General features: G+C 41.5%; 2 protein-coding genes across 2 annotated transcripts; both read left to right on the forward strand.

Moving 5' to 3' along the window:
• Positions 1–17,179: 17,179 nt before the first annotated feature.
• LOC311012441 (tripartite motif-containing protein 16-like) lies at positions 17,180–19,986 on the forward strand (the record flags this gene model as incomplete). The annotated part of the gene is made up of 3 exons (XM_084007902.1): positions 17,180–17,305; positions 18,592–19,524; positions 19,828–19,986. 3 exons carry the CDS (start codon positions 17,180–17,182, stop codon positions 19,984–19,986), a joined length of 1,218 nt encoding a protein of 405 aa, XP_083864028.1.
• A 1,886-nt stretch (positions 19,987–21,872) lies between these two features.
• LOC311012442 (tripartite motif-containing protein 16-like) lies at positions 21,873–23,513 on the forward strand (the record flags this gene model as incomplete). The annotated part of the gene is made up of 1 exon (XM_084007903.1): positions 21,873–23,513. Exon 1 carries the CDS (start codon positions 21,951–21,953, stop codon positions 23,511–23,513), a length of 1,563 nt encoding a protein of 520 aa, XP_083864029.1. The 5' UTR covers positions 21,873–21,950.
• Between the last annotated feature and the right edge of the window lie 670 nt (positions 23,514–24,183).

Below are 24,183 nucleotides of genomic sequence, written 5' to 3' on the forward strand. Positions count from 1 at the left end.
AAGAGTAACATGTTCTAATATAATACTGACAACTATTTCATCAGTGTGAGCATAGCGTAGGGGTAATATGCCGGCTTAGCACGTGGCTGGCCAGGGTTCAATTCCCGACTATGGAAATTTGTGAGATTTCTTTTTGCCAGAACTGAGGTTTAGTGTGAAGTCTCTCTCTCTCTCTCTCCCTCTCCCCTTTTTTTAGATAGGCCTGGTAAATGCATCTACATTGACCAACACATTTATCTCAACAGAAGTGGTTTGGGAAACAAAAGGACCTGGCAACAGGTCAAAGTCAAGCACAAGAATATATTGCAGAGTGGTAAGTACCCTATCCTACATTGAACTCAAGGAAATTGTTAAAATTGTGGTTAATCTTTAGTGTTTTATTGTAGCTACAAAGAAAAAGGTTTGCATGGTGGAGACAGGTGGAGGGAATCCACCAAAAGGCCTTACTGCAGCAGAGGACCTAGCTTTGGCCCTCAACCGGGGACGCCCCCTGGTTGAGGGCATTGAAGGAGGGACCTCCTCCCAGTGTGGCCCTCATGAAGCTGCCGACTCATTTATTCAAGGTAGCTATTGCTGATCACATGCTTAGCCGATCAATTGTCCTTCAGTTGTATCTATTTTAATTTGATGATTCCTTGTAGTTACAGGTGACCATCTTGAATTGTTGGATCCTCCAGATGACACAGAACAAGTAGGTTATGAACATGCATATTTTTTACCCTTCACGTTTACTAATTGTTGTTCTTGCAGTTGCAAGAAACCTTGGAACAGCAAGATGAGGAGGAAACCCTGTCTGCTGTAACTGACACACCAGATGTAAGTAGGAAAATGTGTGTTTGGTCTTCTTGCCATTTTTACATGTCAAATGTGTAATGAAAACAACCCTCTGTAGAACACCCCGGAGACCAGCCGAGCAGCAGGCCGGAATGAAGTGAGTATTCACATTGGTTTTAACAGTAGGCCTACATTTGTCCAAGTTATTCTGACACATTTGTTTCACAGGATGTCAAGTCAATTTATAAAAGACACCTCTTGCTGGACATAGAATACAAGAGGCTGAAAATGAGAAAGGTTCAGCTTGAAATAAAGAAGCTTGAAAAGGAAGTAAGTAAAAATGTAAACACTGCACAGGTTCATGTATTTGGAATGTATTTAATTCTTGTCTTTTCTTCCCACAGCTACAGGAAGATAACTGATCAAATAAAAATCATTTAGTGAAAACAAATGTGGTCACTGTGGTCTTCCACACAACTGAAAAGGTCATAGTAATACTTCCAAAAGGGGTTAAATGCAGAGAAATAATTTCCCTAAGGGGATTAACAAAGAAAAGGCATTTAGGCTACTGCAAACAAGTGTAAAAATATATATATATATATCCTTTTGGCACCCACACACAAAAAAAGAAAATGTTCAGCAAAATGTAGGCTAATAAAATAAACTAAAAAAGACTGAAATCACATAAAATAGGTATTTGCATACAGCTCTCTCACGGCCCTGCCATCTGCATTGTGAAGGGCAGCAGGGTCAATTTGCTCCCAGTTGTCGTCGGGGGAAATGGCTGGCATCCTCTCACCGCGAATAATTGCGATATTATGCAGGACTGCACAAGCCACAGTAATATCGCATGCCCTGTTGGGTGAAACTCTGAGGCCCTTTAGGCACTGAAAACGGGACTTGAGGAGGCCAAAGGTCATCTCGATCCGCACCCTGGTCTTGCAGTGGGCAGAATTGTAGCGCATCTGTGGCTGTGTTGTGGGGTCGGAGTATGGGGTTAAAAGGTGAGGTAGGGAGGGATAGCCCCTGTCCCCCAACAAAATTCCATTGAACTGGCCTAGAAAACATTAAATCATAATGAATAAGTATACTTGAATGTTATTGTTCTAGCAGCTGAAATAATAACCTAAAAAAAAAAAAAAAACTGTACTCCTACCTTGTATGAACATTCTTGCCATGCTTGATTCTCTGAAGATCCTGGCATCATGGACAGAGCCAGGCCACTTTGCCTCAATGTTGGTTATTAGGCAATTTGCTGCACACACCATCTGAAAAAAGATATTCATATATTAGTGGCTCATAAGACTGAATTGATTTATCTCTATATTTATATCAATAAATTAAATATTCAATAATGTAAAAATTGCATTTGAGTTACAAGAGTGCTTGTCCTACAAATAACTATCCTGCATATTCACAACTGGTCTTATACATATGTACCTGTATATTGAGACTATGGAAGGACTTCCTATTAACATAGTCTGCCTCATCAGGACCAGGTGGGGCCTGGATGCGCACATGCGTGCAGTCTATCGCCCCTATAACATTGGGGAAGCCTGCAGAAGATTAACGTTCCTGTTAGTCTGCTGATGTATTACAACATTACATGACTATTTTTCATACATTATTTTAATCATCACATACCTGTGTGGAAGAAAACTCTTCAGGTCCAATTCTGTAGCTGGTTCAAATGAGGTTTAATCACTGACAGTGGAGAAAAGAAATTCACAGTGTGTCTATGAAGATCCAGTCTCTCGAATGGCTTGGCCGAGTTGGATTTATACAGAACATGCCAGAGAACAAAAGGGAAGGCGTCATGAGTGGATTTGCATTGAATCAACACATGTCTCTCTGCAGAGGAAGAGACATCTGTTGATATCTACAAGGTGTGACTGTTCTCGGGAGAGCTAGACGATGTCACTACAGGGGTCACTCATCGGGCCTTGATCAATGTATTTGAGACAGAGACCATTCAGGAAGAGGGGAAGATCAAGGAGTCTTTTCATCAAGACGGCAAGGGTTAACACAATGGAAAACAGCTCAGCAGGACATTTGATGTTTAGAGAGAAAGGAACATTATACCAAAACCAAATAAGAAATGTAAGGTAACACAATTTCTTCTACAATTCCCCATTTTGTCCTATAGGACAACACTAAATACACAAGAAAATGTAATCAAGTGAAGTAAGAAAATTACAATACATCAATTCTACACAATTTGTCGAAAACATCATGAAATAATTCTTTAGGTACGTCGTGAGTAGTTCATTGAGTAGTCATCTTAGCTGTAATAATTTTTACACATTGCTCTGATACAAGAAAAAATAATAACAAAAAATATTAAACCAACAAAAACATATTGAACTATATTTGTACCCCAACGACCAATGAGGGTTTCCAACCATTGAAAAGGGCTACTAATATCGCTGGTGTACACTTCATCAGCAATGTGTTTAACATGTGCAATGACATCAGAAAGGCTAGCATTATAATCTGGCACATAAGTACAACATTCAACACCAATCACTGCACAAGTACCACCCTGGGATGCTAAAAGATAGTCTAAAGCTGCTCTATTCTGTAAGGCAACTAGACGGGTTGCAGCCAGCTCTTTTGATAAGAGAGACAAACCTAGGGAAGTGGTATTAGCTAAATCCTCTATACGTTTGGAAAGATCTCTTATCTGATTCAGGGAAGACAATACACCATAACTGGGAATAAGAATGCTGAATAGACGGCTCCAATATGTCTGTGAGGGGGTGATTAACACATCTCGTTTAGATCTTGTTGACCTTAATCCTGAGGGAATTGTAGGCAATTTATCTACAACTCGCATTGCTGGGACTACGTAGCCCAGGCCACACACTCCGCTCCAACCCTTAGGAAGATATTCATATGCTTTTTGTCCACATATCCAGTACATCCCTTTTCCAGCTGGGACGGAACAAAAAGAAGCCGCTGTGGCTAACCTAGAAAAGTTAATGTCAAGTGTAGAACAAGCTGTAGTCTGAAGTCCATATTCTGGGAGAACTTCTTGGTATTGGATAAAACAGCGAGTCACAGTTCGAATGTCCCATGTCATGACCAACTCCGGTACCTTTAATGCACCACTTTAATGGTCGTGGAACTACTCTAAGAGGGATGGCAGCAGGGACATCAGTGCATGCCTGACACTTGCTTGTGGATGTTTTGCAAGGTAAAGGTCTCAGTTCAGGTGTAACTGGGCACAGTTCATGGGTGTAAGATGTGTGTGTATTTAGGTGAAGTAAATGGCACGTGTCGCAGTCAGAAATGGGCAGAGCCATCAGGGGGAGGCCTTCATTTGTGCTATGTGGGATGAATCCACATACGTAACAATTGGTAGAATTTGAGCTGTGATAAGCTACCATTCTAGTCAGGTTGATATAGGTGTTTGTGGAAATCATTTGGTCGTGTGTGGAGATTGTATTTGGTCCAGTTTCCCGTCTCTGTTGAAGGATGGAGCATTCAAGCAGGGACGAGATGTTGCTAATATGCTTCTTTTTTTCTGGTGGCTCCGTGGTTTCAGTATTAAGAGGGGGATCTTCCAAAGCAACCTTCTGTCCCCATCGCTTAATACTGGTACTGCAAAGGAGCCACAGAAGTGATAATCCAGTCACAAGCAGCAGCCATGTTGGTGTCCTCCATCAGCATCTGGTCAGAACAGCACCGTTCCGGGTTGTTCTCCTGCCGGGCTGTTGATCTTCACTGGTCCATGTTGGCATCCTGCTGGGTTGTTGATCTTCACTGGTGTGAAGAGTGGATCCATGTGGGGTGTCACACACTTCATGACAGTGTTGTTGGTCAGCAGTATTTGAGATGGGCCGGTCCACCTGGGCTGGAGAGCGTTCCTTTGCTTGAACTGCTTCAGGGTTGAAATCACCAGGCTGAAGGTTGTGATAGTTCCCGTCAGTGGGAGGCGTGTGAGCTGCGATCACCTGTTAGTGCAGAGCTTAGACAGAAGAACACAGTTCCTTGCAGAGTTCTCGTGTGATAGAGGAGTTGAAATGGGTGCCGTTGTCGCTGTTAATGCAGCGTGGGCTCCCAAACAGGCAGACAATGTCTCTGAGGAGCAGAGTAGTCACTGTTGTGGTGTCTGCTTTTCTGTTTGCAAAAACTTCAGTCTATGTTGAAAACATATGATTAAAAAAAAAACAATAACAATAACATGTGAACATATGACTTTGTACAAAGTCAATCAGCATATTTACAAAAGAGTCCTCAGGGGGGGAATGCTCTTCTTGGTTTGTGTCGACAAAATTGTTTGAATTTAGGGACGTAACAGGAGCAACGTAAATCTGCTTATTGCAGCAACCATTCCCCATTTGCTCCTGTGAGTCACACCATGTGTCACACAAACAAGTTGAGGAAGCAAGAAATGTGTGGCTAATGCGCGGCCGTCGCAGGAGCTCCACAATTCATAAAACAACACAACCAGGGAGAGCGCTCAGAGGTGTCGGGGGCAGCTTGTAACGTAGCCACGTTAAAGCAAAGAACTCAGCTTGTGGGGCTGAGCATGGGGGGGTGGGAGGGGGTGGGTGAGATTCTAGGATCTCAAATAGGGGACCAATTGCATAACCTGAGTCAAGTGTAGGGCTCTCTGATTCCCACAATGCACATAGACTAAAACGCAGAATCTGACAAGAATACCTGTAAAACGTGGAATTTCGTGGAATTTGTCAAAATCTGAAAATCAATGTTTTCTCGAACATTATAAGAGTTTGTTACCATACCTAAGCTGAAAGAAAAGGGAAAAGGGGGGGGGGGGGGGGAGGTTAAACGTTGTGTAATCAACGGGTACACCGCCTCATCCAGCATGTCTGAAAAGTGAAACATAAATAGCAGCGAGTGGATTGACAGGTACGCTGATTTTAGACACAGCGAAAGTCAGGGGCAGGGGGCTGCTAGAAATGTCTTTATTTTTGATCTATCACCTACACGATTAGACACTATTTGATGAAAAATGCTATGAAATTGTAAAATACTGAATTTCTATAATAAATGAAACTGGAAAAAATAATTTAGAAAGATTAAACAGAAACCGGGATTTAGAAAAATTAAAACGGGAAGTACGGAATTTGGGAAAAATTAAATGGGAAAACATGGAATTTAGAAAATAAAAATGGAAATCAGAATTTAGAAAATAAAAATGGAGAGCACGAAATTCTGGAAAAATAAAAGGAATCTTGAAAAATTAAAACAGATTTCATAGGGTTCTAGTCAAGTGCTCCAGTGGGAGAGCGGTATGAGCTACCATCTACAAACAAATTAACTCAGGTTTTGCAAGTGGTGTGTCTAGTGGTTCGGGACGGGGTGAGCTAATGATCAACTAAGATCAACTTTCACAACTATATGGCTTGCCATCAATTAGGGAAGGAAGGAGGGAAACAGAGTTAAGAGGTGATCAGAAAGAAAGTTGAGGAGAGGGCAACTGCCAAGCATAGGTCACTGATCGGGAAACCTGTTGTAGCCTAGAAAACACAGTATTAACATTAGCATCAGGTACATCAAGATATACCCCATAAGGGGTGCATTAATGGTGCAGCCAAATTTACATAATAAATCACGACCCAGTAATTTCAGAGGGGTATCAGTAGCCATTTGAAAGGCATGTTCTCTAGATAGGGGGCCTAATTCCACTGTCATTGGAGCACTTACTGGGTTTTGTTTAGTGATGCCGGAGACGCCTACTGTGTTTACAACCTCAGAGGACAATTCAACGTTTCAAGTTATAATTCAAGTCTTTAGGATTGATGGCAAGTCATATAATTCAGTTAATTTATCCCTCTTTTTTTTTTTTTTTTTTTTTAGAAGAGAGAAAAAATAAAATAAAATGTACAAGCGAAAATAATAATGAAACACTAATACAAAATAAGATGAAATAAAAATTAAAACCAACATAATTATTAACGAGAAATTTAAAAATGAAAATAATACATTTAAAAAATAAAAAAAACTAATATTAACAAAAGGTAAAAATGTATTCATATAGACAAAAAAAACAGCAAACTAGTTAAGATAAACAATAACACTTAAAGGACAAGGTACTAACAGTATGTGAAACCTGAAGTAATAAAATAGAAAAATAATGTATTTACAAAAAGTAGTCTTTAGCAACAACAGGTAGGTTGCTGAAAATGCATTAAAACAGACAGACAACCAACTAGTTACAGAAACAATACTGCTAAACAGTGTTGTGCCTGAACCTGTTCATTGAACGATAGTTGTTGAACTCGTTCATATTTTGGGAAGAACGTGAACTGAACGTACTGTATTTCTGCCTGATGAACGCTACTGTGAATGCGTTCATCCTGGTGTCTGTGAACGCTCTCTCAGTTTAACTCCGTTCAATAGGGTGGCAGATTTGTATAGAGCATTCCAGGCAAAAACCAGGCGAAAATAAAAAAAAATAATAATAAAGATAACAATGAAATACAGTAAAAATAAAAGTACAATTGAAACAAAAATATTATAAAATGATTAACGAGAAATTAATAATAGTACTAAATATTGAGAACAATATTTTGACAAAAAAATAAAAGGGGGCAAATTAATTGATACAGAAACAACGAGCTCAAACAAAATGATAATACTAGAAGGATAAGGTACAGTATTAGTTATGAGAAACAAGAAATCATAAAATTGAAAAAATGAAATATTTACAAAAAATGGTAGGTAGGGTGAAGTGAGTTAAAAAAATTAACAATTCAACAGGCTAAAGAGAAGCCAGAATACTAAAAAAACCCAACAATTTAACCACAGTAAGGAACAAAAGAGTTAATAACAAAGGGCAGAGTGGGGGAAACTAATTAAATCAGAGAGACAAACCAACTAGTTAGAGAAGGGGTAAAGGGCAAGTTACTAACAGTCTTGAGTAAAAAAAAAAAAAAAAAAAATAGAATATAACGTATTTAAAAAGAAAACTAAAGTAGGTTGGGAAAAATTAATTAAAACAGACTTACAACCCAACTAGCTAAAGAAGTGATTCTACACAGTGAAGAAAAATTTGTATTTACATGAAAATAAAGTGCTCTTAGCCACGTGGTTTATCTCAAAACAGTAGTCGTGAATCACAGTGATCAAAAGGCTATTTAACTAACGGATAAGGAACTAGAGCTGGAATGTTGTGTTCAATTGTAACCTCCTGAACAACTACTCAATTCCAGCAATAATTTCTCACAGCAAGAAAACAACATTTCTACGGCCACAGCGGGCCTTAAATCACAGCAAAACACAAATACACAACATTGACAAATAAGACGTTACAATGAGCTCATACAACTGTCAAACCGGTTATACACACATCATTCATTCAATATAACAATCTTTTACAAAGAGAACCACTGAAATCCATAAGATTACAGAGTTTCAATTTCCAAGTAGGAATTACGATGACATGAGCGGCGGTCTGGTTACCCCTACTTCAATGTCATCCACCTTGCATAACAATCCCTCACACAGAAAAATCCTAATTTACAAAGAATTTCACTATATAAACCGTCATTATACTACCAAGTAGGAATTACGATGACATGAGCGGCGGTCTGGCTACCCCTACTTCAATGTCATCGACCTCATATAATAATCTCTCACATAGAAAAATCCTCATTTAAAGAGAATTCTACTATGCAAACTGTCATTACACTACCAATAGGATTTACGATGATACGAGCGGCGGTCTGGCTACCCCTACTTCAATATCATCGACCTCATATAATAATCTCTCACATAGAAAAATCCTCATTTAAAGAGAATTCTACTATGCAAACTGTCATTACACTACCAATAGGATTTACGATGATACGAGCGGCGGTCTGGCTACCCCTACTTTCAATATCATCGACCTCATATAATAATCTCTCACATAGAAAAATCCTCATTTAAAGAGAATTCTACTATGCAAACTGTCATTACACTACCAATAGGATTTACGATGATACGAGCGGCGGTCTGGCTACCCCTACTTTCAATATCATCGACCTCATATAATAATCTCTCACATAGAAAAATCCTCATTTAAAGAGAATTCTACTATGCAAACTGTCATTACACTACCAATAGGATTTACGATGATACGAGCGGCGGTCTGGCTACCCCTACTTTCAATATCATCGACCTCACATAACAATCCCTCACATAGAGAAACACTCAGACCCATAAGGTCACGGAGAATTTCACCATGCAAACTGTCATTATGCTACCAAAGGCCTTTTTTTTTTTTTTTTGCTTAAAACTCACCAGAACAGCCTGCAGTCAACCGCTGCTATTTGAAAATTTTAATCGCGTTACCTGGGTCTATGGAAGATCCGGACCTGAGACAGGGCATTGTGAATATCAGCAATAGTTAGGAATTTTACAAGAGGCTTCCTTTACCCTTTGAATTTGGCGCGGATTGCTAATATTCAAAATCACTCCCTCCAGTCCAGACGTCCTCTAGCCCAGGGTTAGCGAGTTGCCGACAACGCCATATTGTGGAAGAAAACTCTTCAGGTCCAATTCTGTAGCTGGTTCAAATGAGGTTTAATCACTGACAGTGGAGAAAAGAAATTCACAGTGTGTCTATGAAGATCCAGTCTCTCGAATGGCTTGGCCGAGTTGGATTTATACAGAACATGCCAGAGAACAAAAGGGAAGGCGTCATGAGTGGATTTGCATTGAATCAACACATGTCTCTCTGCAGAGGAAGAGACATCTGTTGATATCTACAAGGTGTGACTGTTCTCGGGAGAGCTAGACGATGTCACTACAGGGGTCACTCATCGGGCCTTGATCAATGTATTTGAGACAGAGACCATTCAGGAAGAGGGGAAGATCAAGGAGTCTTTTCATCAAGACGGCAAGGGTTAACACAATGGAAAACAGCTCAGCAGGACATTTGATGTTTAGAGAGAAAGGAACATTATACCAAAACCAAATAAGAAATGTAAGGTAACACAATTTCTTCTACACCTGCAATTAAATAAAATTCCTCTTTGACCCTCTGTGGCGGTAGAGGGCCAGGGAAAAAGACAAAAACACAGAGCAGTGTTTTCAAGGCAAGGCACACTCGCCTTACCTCCCTACAGACAGTGGCTTTGGAGAGCCTCTCTGCGTCACCCACAGTATATAAAAAGGTCCCTGATGCTAGGAACCGGAGGGTCACACACACTGACTGCACAGAGGTAAGGTCTCACCAGCCACATCGACTCAATGGGCCTCCTGGGAATTCACCAAGCCGGTTTCAGGAAAGGGAGAGCAACCACAGACAACATTCTCAGACTATCAGAAGACATCCACAGAAACTTCAACAAAAAAGAAATAACCCTGGCAATATTCTTCGACATTGAAAAAGCATTCGACAAAGTATGGCACAACGGACTCAAATACAGACTACTGGACACTAACCTCAAACTGCCACAACCCACCCAATACATCATTTCAAGCTTTCTGGATAACCGTCAAATCAAAGTTAAAGCTGCTTCCACCATCTCAACATCTTTCACCCCCCAAGCAGGAGTTCCACAGGGTGCAGTTCTGAGCCCACTATTATTCCTCATATACATCTCTGACATCTACTACCCCCCAGCCACCATAGCCAAAGTCTGACAGTTTGCAGATGACCTCTGTTACTGGTCCAGCTCAAAACGCCCACACCTAGCAGCCAAGAAACTCCAAACATGCATCGTTGAAATAGAAACCGGGGGGGCGCTGCTGAGCCTGAATGGAGTAGGACGTGAGTTTAGGAGCTCCTGCCGATTTCGATAAAAATTGTTATTCTTCTGCGCTTTTAGGTTACTTTTTTCGTCCTGTCTTACACTGCAGTATTTTTTTGTTGAAAAGTTTTACTTTGGACTGCGTAAAATGTCTCGCAATACTATCCAGACACATCTGAGGCCTGGTCTGCAAACCGCGACCCCACCCTCGAGTAGGCCGCCGACTCCTACAGGTGTCCCCCCAACGCAAGCTAATCCTGACATTGCTGCCCTCAAGCTCGAGTTGCTGACTTCGCTACGGAAAGACATTGCTGCTATTTTTAAGAAGGAACTCCAAGATACCCTCGGCGATGTTCTGTCTACTATCAAGCTCGACCTGCAAGCGGTGAAAACACAGCTGGCGAATGATAAAGCAGCTACCGATGCTACCGTGTCCGAGCTTAAAGGTACGGTCGGGGAGATGGAGTACGCGCTCACTGAGTGCTCAGATGACATCGCCGAGTTGAAAACTACTGTCAAGTCCCTCACTGCTAACGTAGCCAAGCTGGAAAATAAATGTGAAGATTTGGAATCCAGGTCACGGCGGAACAACGTTAGGATAGTGGGAGTACCGGAGGGTCCTGACACCTGCACCACGGCCGCTGTAGCCGCCTTGCTAATGGAAGCTTTTGGCCTGACAAAGGAGCCGCTTTTGGACCGGTCCCACCGGACCCTCCAACCCAAGCCCAAGCCCGGTGAGCGTCCACGAGTCATTGTATGCAGACTTCATTATCACAGTGACTGTGTTGACATTTTACGCCGCGCTAGAGAGCTCCGACAAATTAAAGCCAGAGACCTGACCATGTCAGTCTTCCCTGACCACACGGCCAAGGTAGCCCGGGCTCGGGCTGCATTCAACGAGGTCAGGCGGCAACTTCGTGGCATTGACGGCGCTCGGTATGGCCTGTTTCATCCAGCGCGACTTCGCATCACATACAACGGTGTTGAGAAGGACTTCGTTTCAGTGGATGAAGCCAGCGACTACGTCAAAACCTTGATTTCTGGGTGAGCTCCAATAGCTCTACAGTCCTGTGTTGCATTATTGCTTAAAACATGTGGCCTTAACTCTGTACTGCTGGGGCTTTGTTGCACTAACTAAATTAGTGTTACTATTGTTTGTTTATAGCAGGCAATTTTCCCCTCTTCCTTACAAATAAGGATCCCACATTTGAGTTTTTGCACTTCTGTTTAGATCAGTAGCCTATTATCTTATTTTTGCTCTATTGTTAATTTTATTTTTCTGTTTTCATTTCATATTTACATTATTATCCATCTGATCTGTGGAAATTTGATTTGTGCTACTAAGGTGAATTTTTATTTATTTATTTTTTTAATGCTCACCTTAAGATGAAACAATATTGTATTGTGAGGTTTTTTTTTTTTTCTTATTCTTTTGTTTATTCGTTTTTCATTACAACTCATGCGCATACTGTTAAACAAAGTTGAAGTCGGCGGGAGTTTTTTTTTTTCTCTCTTACTTCTACTTGCTCTGCTTAGTCTCCGGGTTGTTCTAACACTACTCTGGACAACTTTTGGTTATTGTGGGAAACACTGCTGTCCCCTTTGGGGTATTTTGGGGGGAGGGAGGGTGTCCCACCTCAGCGACAATATGCATTTTTTTTTTTTTTTTTATTATTTAAATGGTTAATGGCAATATAGATCCCAGCATTGCTGGGTCAGGTACACCTCTCAGATTTATTACTTGGAATATCAGAGGTATGGGTAATCCCGTTAAGAGATCCAAAGTTTTTACTCATTTGAAACGTTTAAACTCTGATATAGTATTTTTACAGGAGACTCATCTTCGCATTAAAGATCACCGTAGGTTACATTGCCCTTGGGTAAGTCAAGTCTTCCACTCAAATTTTAACTCAAAAGCGAGAGGGGTCGCTATTCTCATTAATAAAAAAGTTCAGTTCTCATCCACTGATGTGATTGCTGATAGGAACGGCAGATACCTTATAGTTGCTGGTACCCTGATGCAAAAAAAGGTTCTGTTAGTAAATATATATGCCCCGAACTTCGATGATGTTGAATTTGCTAATAGTTTGCTAAGTAACATCCCCTTCTTGAATACGCACCTGCTGATCCTCGGAGGGGATCTAAATTGTGTCTTTGATCCAATCTTGGATCAGTCTAATCCTCGTAATCTGACTCAATCTGCTATGTCTAAAACATTCTCAGATTTTATGAAACAGAATGGTCTCATCGATCCGTGGAGATCTCATAATCCTTCTATAAAAAATGTTCTTTTTTCTCTCAGGTGCACCTCTCATATTCTAGGATTGATTATTTTTTTATTGACAGTACTCTTAATTCATGTGTAAAGTCTTCTGACTATCTAGGTATTGTAATTTCTGACCATTCACCTTTGTTATTAGAGATTCAACTTTCTACTTATAAACGTAGCCCTCCACTTTGGAGATTCAATTCTCTTCTTTTGGCAGATAAAGAATTTTGCGAACTCATTTCAAATTCTATTGACGAGTTCTTGTCTTTCAATCAAAATGACTCCTCTTCATATTCATTGTTATGGGAGACACTTAAATGCTACCTTCGAGGTCAAATTATTTCTTACTCTGCCCTATCTAATAAAAAGAATAATGCTAGGCTTAATGAACTTAGATCTGCAATTAGTAACCTCGATCAAAGTTATGTGCTGAACCCTTCTCCCGAACTACTTAAGCAGCATCTTGATCTGCAAGCAGAATTTAATCTCATGTCAACTAAGGAGGCAGAGCGCTTGCTACTACGCACTCGTGGCTCATATTACGAGCACGGCGACAAGGCAAGTCGCACATCAGTTACGACGTCAAACCACTTCCCGTTTGATACCTAGTATTAAGAACGCTCATGACACTATTACTACAGATCCCTTGGTAATTAATTCTACTTTTAAATAATTTTACTCTTGATTATATAAATCTGAATTTCCTACAGACAACATTAAAATGAACAAATTTCTTCAGAACCTTTCGAATCCAGTCATTGATATTAACACTTCCCTGCAATTGGACTCCCCCCTCTCCCTTGAAGAAGTGTCAAATGCTATTAAAGCTATGCAGTCTAATAAAGCCCCAGGCCCTGATGGGATTCCGATTGAATTTTTCAAAACATTTATTGGTAAATTGGCGCCACTACTTCTATCTGTATTCAATGAATCCTTAGAAAGTGGTACATTACCTCCAACTTTGACACAAGCCACTATAGCGCTCCTTCTCAAAAAGGACAAAGATCCAACCTCCTGTAGTTCCTACAGACCATTATCTCTGCTTAATGCTGATGTAAAGGTGTTGGCTAAAGTAATTGCAACTCGTTTAGAGAATGTGCTTCCTAATATTATATCTGAGGAGCAAAATGGTTTTATAAAGGGTCGTCAATTGTTTTTTAATACCCGTACACTTTTTAATATAATTTATTCAGAACATTCGGCTGAACTTCCTGAACTTGTGATTTCTTTAGATGCCGAAAAAGCATTCGATAGGGTAGAGTGGGAGTATTTGTTTGCAGTTTTGAAAAAATTTGGTTTTGGTGATACATTTATTTCTTGGATTCGCCTTCTTTATTCGTCCCCTAAAGCCAGTGTCCATACTAATGATGTTTATTCTGATTATTTTGCTCTTGGTCGCGGAACTCGCCAAGGTTGTCCTTTGTCGCCTTTGCTCTTCGCTATAGCTGTAGCTGTATATCTGTCTATTACATTAAGATCTTCCCCCTTAGTTAAAGGAATCACCCGTAATGGAATTGAATATAAATTATCGTTGTATGCGGATGATTTGTTGTTGTATATAACTGATCCTACATTCTCTATCCCTACTGTCTTGAGTATTCTGGAGGACTTCAGCACCTTTTCAGGTTATAAATTAAATTTGGGGAAAAGTGAGTGTTTTCCCATTAATACTGCAGCATGTCTTCTTCAGCAGTCAGATTTACCTTTTCAGTTTAGTCCATCAAGGTTTAAATACCTAGGTATTAACGTGACTCGTTCTTTATCCAGCCTTGCATCAGCTAATTTCACTCCCCTTATCTCAAAGATTACATCTGATTTTCAAAGATGGGGTAACCTCCCCCTTTCATTAATCGGCAAGATCAATGTTGTTAAAATGAATATCTTACCAAAACTTTTATTTTTCTTCCAGTCAATTCCTCTTTTTTTACCTAAACATTTTTTTGACTCACTGGACAAGATCATTTGTTCTTTTATTTGGGGCGGGAAGTCACCTAGAGTTCGTAAATCATTACTGCAGAGATGCAGACTTAGTGGAGGACTTGCATTACCTAATTTCCAAGCCTATTATTGGGCTGCTCACATCCATAAACTTTGCTACTGGTTAAAATCTTCTGGACCCTCTTGGTGTAAATTGGAACTGTCATCATATACAGGATCTTCCATACCTGCTCTACTTTATTCCTCTTTACCTGCAAAACCCTCTTTATATACTAAGAATCAAGTGGTTCTAAACACACTTAAAATCTGGTTTCAATTTAGGCGGCACTTTAAATTTGTAGCTGCATCCTCCTCAAGTCCTATTAATAACAACCATTTATTTCCTCCATCACTTTCAGACTCAACATTTTCAATGTGGCATGACAAGGGTATTACGCAATTTAAATATTTATATGTAGGTGGTGTATTTGATAGCTTTGCGAATTTGTCATCTCGCTACGGTCTCCCTGTTAGTCATTTATTTCGCTATTTTCAAACTCGCAGATTTGTTACTAAGTGTTTCCCAAATTTTCCCTCTTTACCACCGGAACAGCAATGGGAAACAATGTTATCATCTACTCCTCATCACAGAGGAATCACTTCGAAATTGTACAATATTATTTTGGCTCTTAGCGACCATTCAAATGTTAAACTTAAGTGTACATGGGAAGAGGAACTTGGAATACAAATACATGAGGAGTCCTGGGAAAAAGCCATAGAGAGGGTAAAATCTACCACTTCTTGTGCACGTCTTGGACTTATTCAATTTAAGGTTCTACACAGGGTGCATTTCTCCAAGTCTAGACTGTCGGTACTAGATCCGGAACTGGAAGACAAATGTGATAAATGTCATGGCTCTCCTTGTCACCTCAGTCATATGTTTTTTCTATGTCCTGTTCTGAAAGATTTTTGGGCGGGTTATTTTGTTATTATGTCAACTGTTCTTGGTGTAAATCTCCAACCTTGCCCTCTGATTGCTATATTTGGGATTCCTAACCCCTCACTTGCACTCAACTCTACACAAAAGGATATTATAGCTTTCACATCCTTACTTGCAAGACGTTTATTATTGTTACATTGGAAATCTGCTAAATATCCTTCTGTTTCCCGGTGGCTTAAAGACATGATGTTTTTTTTAAAGCTTGAGAAAATTAAATATACATTAAGAGGATGTACAGTAACATTTTTCCACAAATGGCAACCCTTTATTTCCTATTTCACTAATTTAGGTACTACCTGATTGAATTTCTGCCTATTACCATTGTACATTTTATATTGCATAAACAACCAGTAGTATGCGTGTTTGTCGTGATGTGCCGAGTTGGGGCATGGGTGGGTGGGGGGGTGTTCACTGTTTTTGTATGTTTGTTTGTTTGTTTTTTTTATTCTGCACTCTGTAATTTAATGTAATTATTTTTCCTCTACAATTTTATCAGAGTGTGTTTTTGTTAATTTTCGTTTGTTTATGTGTATATGTGACTGTTTACATATACATATATGTTAAAAGAAAAAGAAAAGGATAATTGTATCCCTGTAATTGGAAATATCTAATTGTATTCTTCAATAAAAAGATTTTGAAAAAAAAAAAAAAATAGAAACCTGGACAAACTTGTGGAGAATCAAACTGAACCCTGTCAAGACCCAATGCATCCTCTTCACCAAAAACCCACACCTGCAGACCAACAACATCAACCTGTCACTGAACAATCACCAAATCAATACCAGCAAAGACACAACATTCCTCGGTGTAACATTTCAAAACAATATGACCTGGACCAAACACATCAATAACCTGGAACAAAAAGCAAACAACAGACTCAACCACCTCAAAGCCCTCTGTGGATCACCCTCTCGGACAACCAGCTACAACGACTACAAGTCATTCAAAACAAAGCACTGAAACTGGCTCACAGACTCCCATCCTACATCAGCAACCATTACATCCACACCATAACCGGCATCCAGACTGTCAGACAGAGACACCAAGTCATAGCACGGAAATACATGAGAACAGCAATTAACAACCCTTCACTCCAGAAAACCATACAGGAAGCACACACCACAGTTGATACCCCCATGTCATTCATGCTGCAGCTGGCCAAAGACCCCCACTTACAGACCCCCCAAAGCCCCCAGAACTGAATTAATGAACTTGTAGATCACTTCTCCTAACATCACATCACATGCACACACACACACACACACACACACACAGTAATGTAAATAACATGCACACACGGTGTTTGGTTTATTGTTATTTTTATTTGTTTATTTGTGCCTTGGTCTTCATGCGCTAAAACCTCCGCCCCCTCCTGACATCACAAATTATGGGTAGAAAAGGGCACAAGCCCTGAGCTATCCCTCCAGGATCATGACTCTTTAGCTTAGCTGTTGGTCAGAGCTGCTGCTGACTTTGTTCAGAGAAACTCTTTGTTCACTGAGAGGAGAAATGGAACAGAAAAGACTCAACCTGGACCAGGAAACCTTCTCTTGTTGCATCTGTTTGGATCTACTGAAGGACCCGGTGACTAGTCCATGTGGACACAGCTACTGCATGAAGTGTATTGAAACCTACTGGGATAAAATAGGAGATCCACAGCTGCCCTCAGTGTAGGCAGACCTTTAAGGCGGGTCCACACCGCACCGACTGCCCGACTTGCGTTGGTAAATGAAGTCGGGCTACTTAATATGGCCGACTCCAATGGCGGATTACACATTTGAATCGGCTGAAATGAACGCCGACGTGGGCCGATTCGAGCGACCACACCAAGGAGACTCATGTCACGGACGCCGACTCTCTCATACCCCTTTTCCACCGAGGCATTTTGAGGGCCGGTTCGGAGCCGGTGCCCAATCGCGAACCAGTTCTTCCTGTTTCCACAGACAAAGAGCCGGCTCTCAGCCTGGAAAACTGGTTCCCGAGCGGCCCCAATTCTTTGCTGGGCTGGAACCGGCCCCGGCTTACGTTAGGGGCTGGGGGCGGGGTTAACGCTCGAGGCAACGGGGGAAAATACGCCGCTGCGGAGTTTTACTAACGTTACTGTTCCCGGTAAGTTTCACTTTTAAAATGTTTCACCTCGTTGCAAACTAACGACACATTTCTGTTTAGTTTACCAAGCTAGTGATTACGTTCGTAACAGCAGCAACTAGTGGCTTTGCTTCCTTGGGTAATGTAAGCTGACCGGCTAGCTAGCCAGCTAGCGTGATATTGCTAACAACAACGTTAGCATGCCACTTTCTGACTGCCGTTAACTAAACGTTACCAACTACCAACGTAACATAACATCTGTGTTCACAGCGTCGTGGACACGTTTGTGATTAAACCGCTGTTCTCTGGTTTGTGTTTGTAGAGCTGTCGGACATCGGCGATGAACGGAGGTCCAACCTGCAGATGACTAAACATCAAACACTCCGATCTATTGATCACACACTGTTCTAAACTTTAAAAAATGATGTGATTTTAGTATTTTGTGTATTTTATTGTTATTGTATTATTTACCAAAATAAACACCTTTTCTGAAGAGACATGTCTGCTATGCTTGAAATTAGCGCTGCGGGGAAACCTCAGACGTATACAGTGACGTAATGACGTGGTTCTCTGGGCTCTCTAGCCGGTGGAAACGCAAACAGGTTCTCGGACGGTTCGCAAGTTGAACCAACTGCGAACCAGCACGGCACCGGCCCGGCTCTTGAACTAAGTTCGCGTTGGTGGAAAAGGGGTATCAAAGACGCCGATTTTCGGTCCGGTGTAGACCTGCCTTTACACCGAGGCCTGTCCTGCTGAAAAACACCATGTTGGCAGTTTTGGTGGAGGAGCTGAAGAAGACTGGACTCCAAGCTGCTCCTGCTGGTCTCTGCTATGCTGGACCTGAAGATGTGGCCTGTGATTTCTGCACTGGGAGGAAACTGAAAGCCCTCAAGTCCTGTCTGGTGTGTCTGGCCTCTTACTGTGAGAAACACCTCCAGCCTCATTATGAATCACCAGCATTCAAGAAACATCAGCTGGTGGAGCCCTCCAACAAGCTCCAGGAGAACGTGTGCTCTCGTCATGATGAGGTGATGAAGATGTTCTGCCGTACTGATCAGCAGTCTATCTGTTATCTCTGCGCTGTGGAGGAACACAAAGGCCACGACACAGTCTCAGCTGCAGCAGAAAGGACTGAGAGGCAGAGAGAGTTGGATGTGAGTCGACTAAACATCCAGCAGAGAATCCAGGACAGAGACAAAGATGTGAAGCTGCTCCAACAGGAGGTGGAGGCTATCAACCACTCTGCTGATAAAGCAGTGGAGGACAGTGAGGTGATGTTCACAGAGCTGATCCGTCTCATGGAGAAAAGACGCTCTGACGTGAAGCAGCAGGTCAGATCCCGGCAGGAAACTGAAGTGAGTCGAGTCACAGAGCTTCAGGAGAAGCTGGAGCAGGAGATCAGTGAGCTGAAGAGGAAAGACACTGAGCTGGAGAAGCTCTCACACACAGAGGATCACAACCAGTTTCTACACGACTACCCGTCGCTGTCACCACTCGGTGAGTCCACACACTCATCCAGCATCAACACCCGTCCTCTGCGCAACTTTGAGGACGTGACAGCGGCTGTGTCAGCGGTCAGAGATGACCTGCATGATGTTCTGACAGAGAAATGGATGAAGGTCTTGGCTAAAGGGACTGATGTGGTTGTTTCACTGCCGCAACCAGAGCCCAGGACCAGAGCTGAATTCTTAAAATATTCATGTGCACTCACACTGGATCCAAACACGGCACACAGAGACTTGATATTATCTGAGGGGAACAGGAAAGTAACAATGACGGTACCAGGACAGACCGTTCGTAATCACAGAGACAGATTCCAAGATTTGAATCAGGTCCTGAGTAGAGAGAGTCTGACTGGACGCTGTTACTGGGAGGTGGAGAACACTGGGGGGTTAATTTCTATAGCAGTCGCATACAAGAGTAACATCAGAAAAGGTAACCTGCAAGAAGTTGGGTTTGGATACAGTGATAAATCTTGGGCATTAGCAAGTGACAATAAGAGATATGAACTCATTCACAACAAAGTCCTAACTCGCGTCTCAGGTCCTCCGTCCTCCAAAGTAGGAGTGTACCTGGATCACGGAGCAGGTATACTGTCCTTCTATAGGGTCTCCAAGACCATGACTCTCCTCCACAGAGTCCAGACCAGGTTCACTGAGCCTCTCCATGCTGGATTTTCTTTAGATTTCTGTTACGGGGAATCTGTTGTGCTCTGTAAACTCAAATAGACAGAAGTCAGTTAACAGTTGAATTCAGTCTTTTAACTCTTCAACCCATTGTGTCTCCATGTTTGCTGCAGATTGTTGGTTCTTCACTGCTCTGAGATCAGTAGCCAAACATGACAGTTGATCATGTTCACGATTTAAAAAAAAAGTTATATTGGTACTGTAAACTACAATATTGGTATTTTGAAATTGAAACTGCAATACATTTCTGAAAGCTCAATATTTTCGCACACATTTTTTCCCATTTTTGTTCATGAAGGGGTTTTTGTTTAATTTAGATATAATGAATCACATTAAGTACACAATGTGTAGTTAGAGATAACCTCATTTAGTCAGACTGGTTGAAGTAAAACAATATTTCCCAAGACTACAATCAAACCACAGACACTGAAATCCTTATGTCAAAAAAGGCAATTTTGTAAACTCAAAGATAAGCCATAAAACAAGTATTTTCATTCCTTGGCCATGATGGGACACAATCTGGATTTGCATCATGTTTCACATTCACTTTGAATGTAAGGCATCACATTTTATTTGATTTATGGATTACATATAATTTCCCACTGAGGATCAAACATGCCTCCTGACACAAACCAGAAAAAAATAGGAATTTTCAAAACTTCTGTCAAACTTCAGAATAACAGGTCACTGTGACAAGCAAAAGTCTTTGAAAATGGCAAATTTGTTCCGATATGGATAGTAGAGACTGCTGCCTGCATGTTGATGACATGAATGCAAACTGAGCAATTGATCCCTCTTGATTGGCTGGAGTTGCCTCGGTGGTCGTGGGAGAATTTTCCCAGTGGATTAGGCCTACTGGGTTTTTCACACTCACTTCCATTGATTGTTGTTGTGACTCATTGTATGCATGTATTTTTCATACATAATTATCACTTGATTGTCCGAACAAACATCGTTACATTTCAAAGGAGGTGACCAGAAAGTGAGTTGTTGTCAGTAGACGACTCTGCTTTTGTCTCAAAGAGGCTCACATTGATCAGCGACTGCAAACCTAAACTCCACTCACCACTTGCACCTGGACAACGACCTGAAGGAATTGTGCATTTTGAAAGAAAATGGGACAGTGTTGACACCAAGGAGGACTTTGTCCATCCTGGAGAGGGAGGTAACTGGCCGGTCATGAGAAACCACTGGACTTTACCTGCTCAGCAGCAAACAGCAGACCCCAATCCAGAAGGACTCAAGGAACCAGATCTGCTTCTTTTGGTGACTGAATCCATCGATCTGTAGTATTGATACACTTTACTTGTGATGTCATTTCATTCATAGCATCCTCTCGTTTCACAACTAATCAACAGAAAGCACACTTCATTATTTGATCTGAAATGTAAATGTGTAAACATCACCTGACATAAAATCTTCAAATGTGGTCAACCTGAACTTCAGGAGATGGAAACATGAGAAAAAGTCCAAAACCAACCTCAACACTTCTATGAAACATGGCTGATATTATGTTGCACACTAAAATAAAACCTCTAATCAGTGAGAATCAAAAGGACAACAGCTAATAAAGAAATCCATTCAGCCATTTCAATACATAGCAGGAGTCATTTTGTCACATTTTCCCCATAAACTTAATTTCACCACAATAGGCACTTATGTCCATTTGGATTTGGAGCTCTTTCTCTCTTTGAACAAGCCAATGGGGACGCTCCAACCGACCGACCAATGACCTCAAAGGGCCCGCCCCCACTCTGCTGCGGTCCAATCAAGTTCTGAATACCAGAAACCTTGGTAACCCCTCCCTCCATCTCCTGCTATAAAAACAGCTCGTCTCTGCCTGTTGGTCAGAGCTGCTGCTGACTTTGTTCAGAGAAACTCTTTGTTCACTGAGAGGAGAAATGGAACACAAAAGACTCAAACTGGACCAGGAAACCTTCTCTTGTTGCATCTGTTTGGATCTACTGAAGGACCCGGTGACTATTCCCTGTGGAAACAGCTACTGCATGAAGTGTATTGAAAGCTACTGGGATAAGAAGGAGATCCACAGCTGCCCTCAGTGTAGTCAGGCCTTTACACAGAGGCCCGTCCTGCTGAAAAACACCATGTTGGCAGTTTTGGTGGAGGAGCTGAAGAAGACTGGACTCCAAGCTGCTCCTGCTGGTCTCTGCTATGCTGGACCTGAAGATGTGGCCTGTGATTTCTGCACTGGGAGGAAACTGAAAGCCCTCAAGTCCTGTCTGGTGTGTCTGGCCTCTTACTGTGAGAAACACCTCCAGCCTCATTATGAATCACCAGCATTCAAGAAACATCAGCTGGTGGAGCCCTCCAACAAGCTCCAGGAGAACGTGTGCTCTCGTCATGATGAGGTGATGAAGATGTTCTGCCGTACTGATCAGCAGTCTATCTGTTATCTCTGCGCTGTGGAGGAACACAAAGGCCACGACACAGTCTCAGCTGCAGCAGAAAGGACTGAGAGGCAGAGAGAGTTGGATGTGAGTCGACTAAACATCCAGCAGAGAATCCAGGACAGAGACAAAGATGTGAAGCTGCTCCAACAGGAGGTGGAGGCTATCAACCACTCTGCTGATAAAGCAGTGGAGGACAGTGAGGTGATGTTCACTGAGCTGATCCGTCTTATGGAGAAAAGACGCTCTGACGTGAAGCAGCAGGTCAGATCCCGGCAGGAAACTGAATTGAGTCGAGTCACAGAGCTTCAGGAGAAGCTGGAGCAGGAGATCAGTGAGCTGAAGAGGAAAGACGCTGAGCTGGAGAAGCTCTCACACACAGAGGATCACAACCAGTTTCTACACGACTACCCGTCGCTGTCACCACTCGGTGAGTCCACACACTCATCCAGCATCAACACCCGTCCTCTGCGCAACTTTGAGGACGTGACAGCGGCTGTGTCAGCGGTCAGAGATGACCTGCATGATGTTCTGACAGAGAAATGGATGAAGGTCTTGGCTAAAGGGACTGATGTGGTTGTTTCACTGCCGCAACCAGAGCCCAGGACCAGAGCTGAATTCTTAAAATATTCATGTGCACTCACACTGGATCCAAACACGGCACACAGAGACTTGATATTATCTGAGGGGAACAGGAAAGTAACAATGACGGTACCAGGACAGACCGTTCGTAATCACAGAGACAGATTCCAAGATTGGAATCAGGTCCTGAGTAGAGAGAGTCTGACTGGACGCTGTTACTGGGAGGTGGAGAACACTGGGGGGTTAATTTCTATAGCAGTCGCATACAAGAGTAACATCAGAAAAGGTAACCTGCAAGAAGTTGGGTTTGGATACAGTGATAAATCTTGGGCATTAGCAAGTGACAATAAGAGATATGAACTCATTCACAACAAAGTCCTAACTCGCGTCTCAGGTCCTCCGTCCTCCAAAGTAGGAGTGTACCTGGATCACGGAGCAGGTATACTGTCCTTCTATAGGGTCTCCAAGACCATGACTCTCCTCCACAGAGTCCAGACCAGGTTCACTGAGCCTCTCCATGCTGGATTTTCTTTAGATTTCTGTTACGGGGAATCTGTTGTGCTCTGTAAACTCAAATAGACAGAAGTCAGTTAACAGTTGAATTCAGTCTTTTAACTCTTCAACCCATTGTGTCTCCATGTTTGCTGCAGATTGTTGGTTCTTCACTGCTCTGAGATCAGTAGTCAAACATGACAGTTGATCATGTTCACGATTAAAAAAAAAAGTTATATTGGTACTGTAAACTACAATATTGGTATTTTGAAATTGAAACTGCAATAAATTTCTGAAAGCTCAATATTTTCACACACATTTTTTCCCATTTTTGTTCATGAAGGGGTTTTTGTTTAATTTAGATATAATGAATCACATTAAGTACACAATGTGTAGTTAGAGATAACCTCATTTAGTCAGACTGGTTGAAGTAAAACAATATTTCCCAAGACTACAATCAAACCACAGACACTGAAATCCTTATGTCAAAAAAGGCAATTTTGTAAACTCAAAGATAAGCCATAAAACAAGTATTTTCATTCCTTGGCCATGATGGGACACAATCTGGATTTGCATCATGTTTCACATTCACTTTGAATGTAAGGCATCACATTTTATTTGATTTATGGATTACATATCATTTCCCACTGAGGATCAAACATGCCTCCTGACACAAACCAGAAAAAAATAGGAATTTTCAAAACTTCTGTCAAACTTCAGAATAACAGGTCACTGTGACAAGCAAAAGTCTTTGAAA

The sequence above is a fragment of the Eutrigla gurnardus genome (assembly GCF_963514095.1).
Source record: "Eutrigla gurnardus genome assembly, chromosome: 4".
Taxonomy (NCBI): domain Eukaryota; kingdom Metazoa; phylum Chordata; class Actinopteri; order Perciformes; family Triglidae; genus Eutrigla; species Eutrigla gurnardus.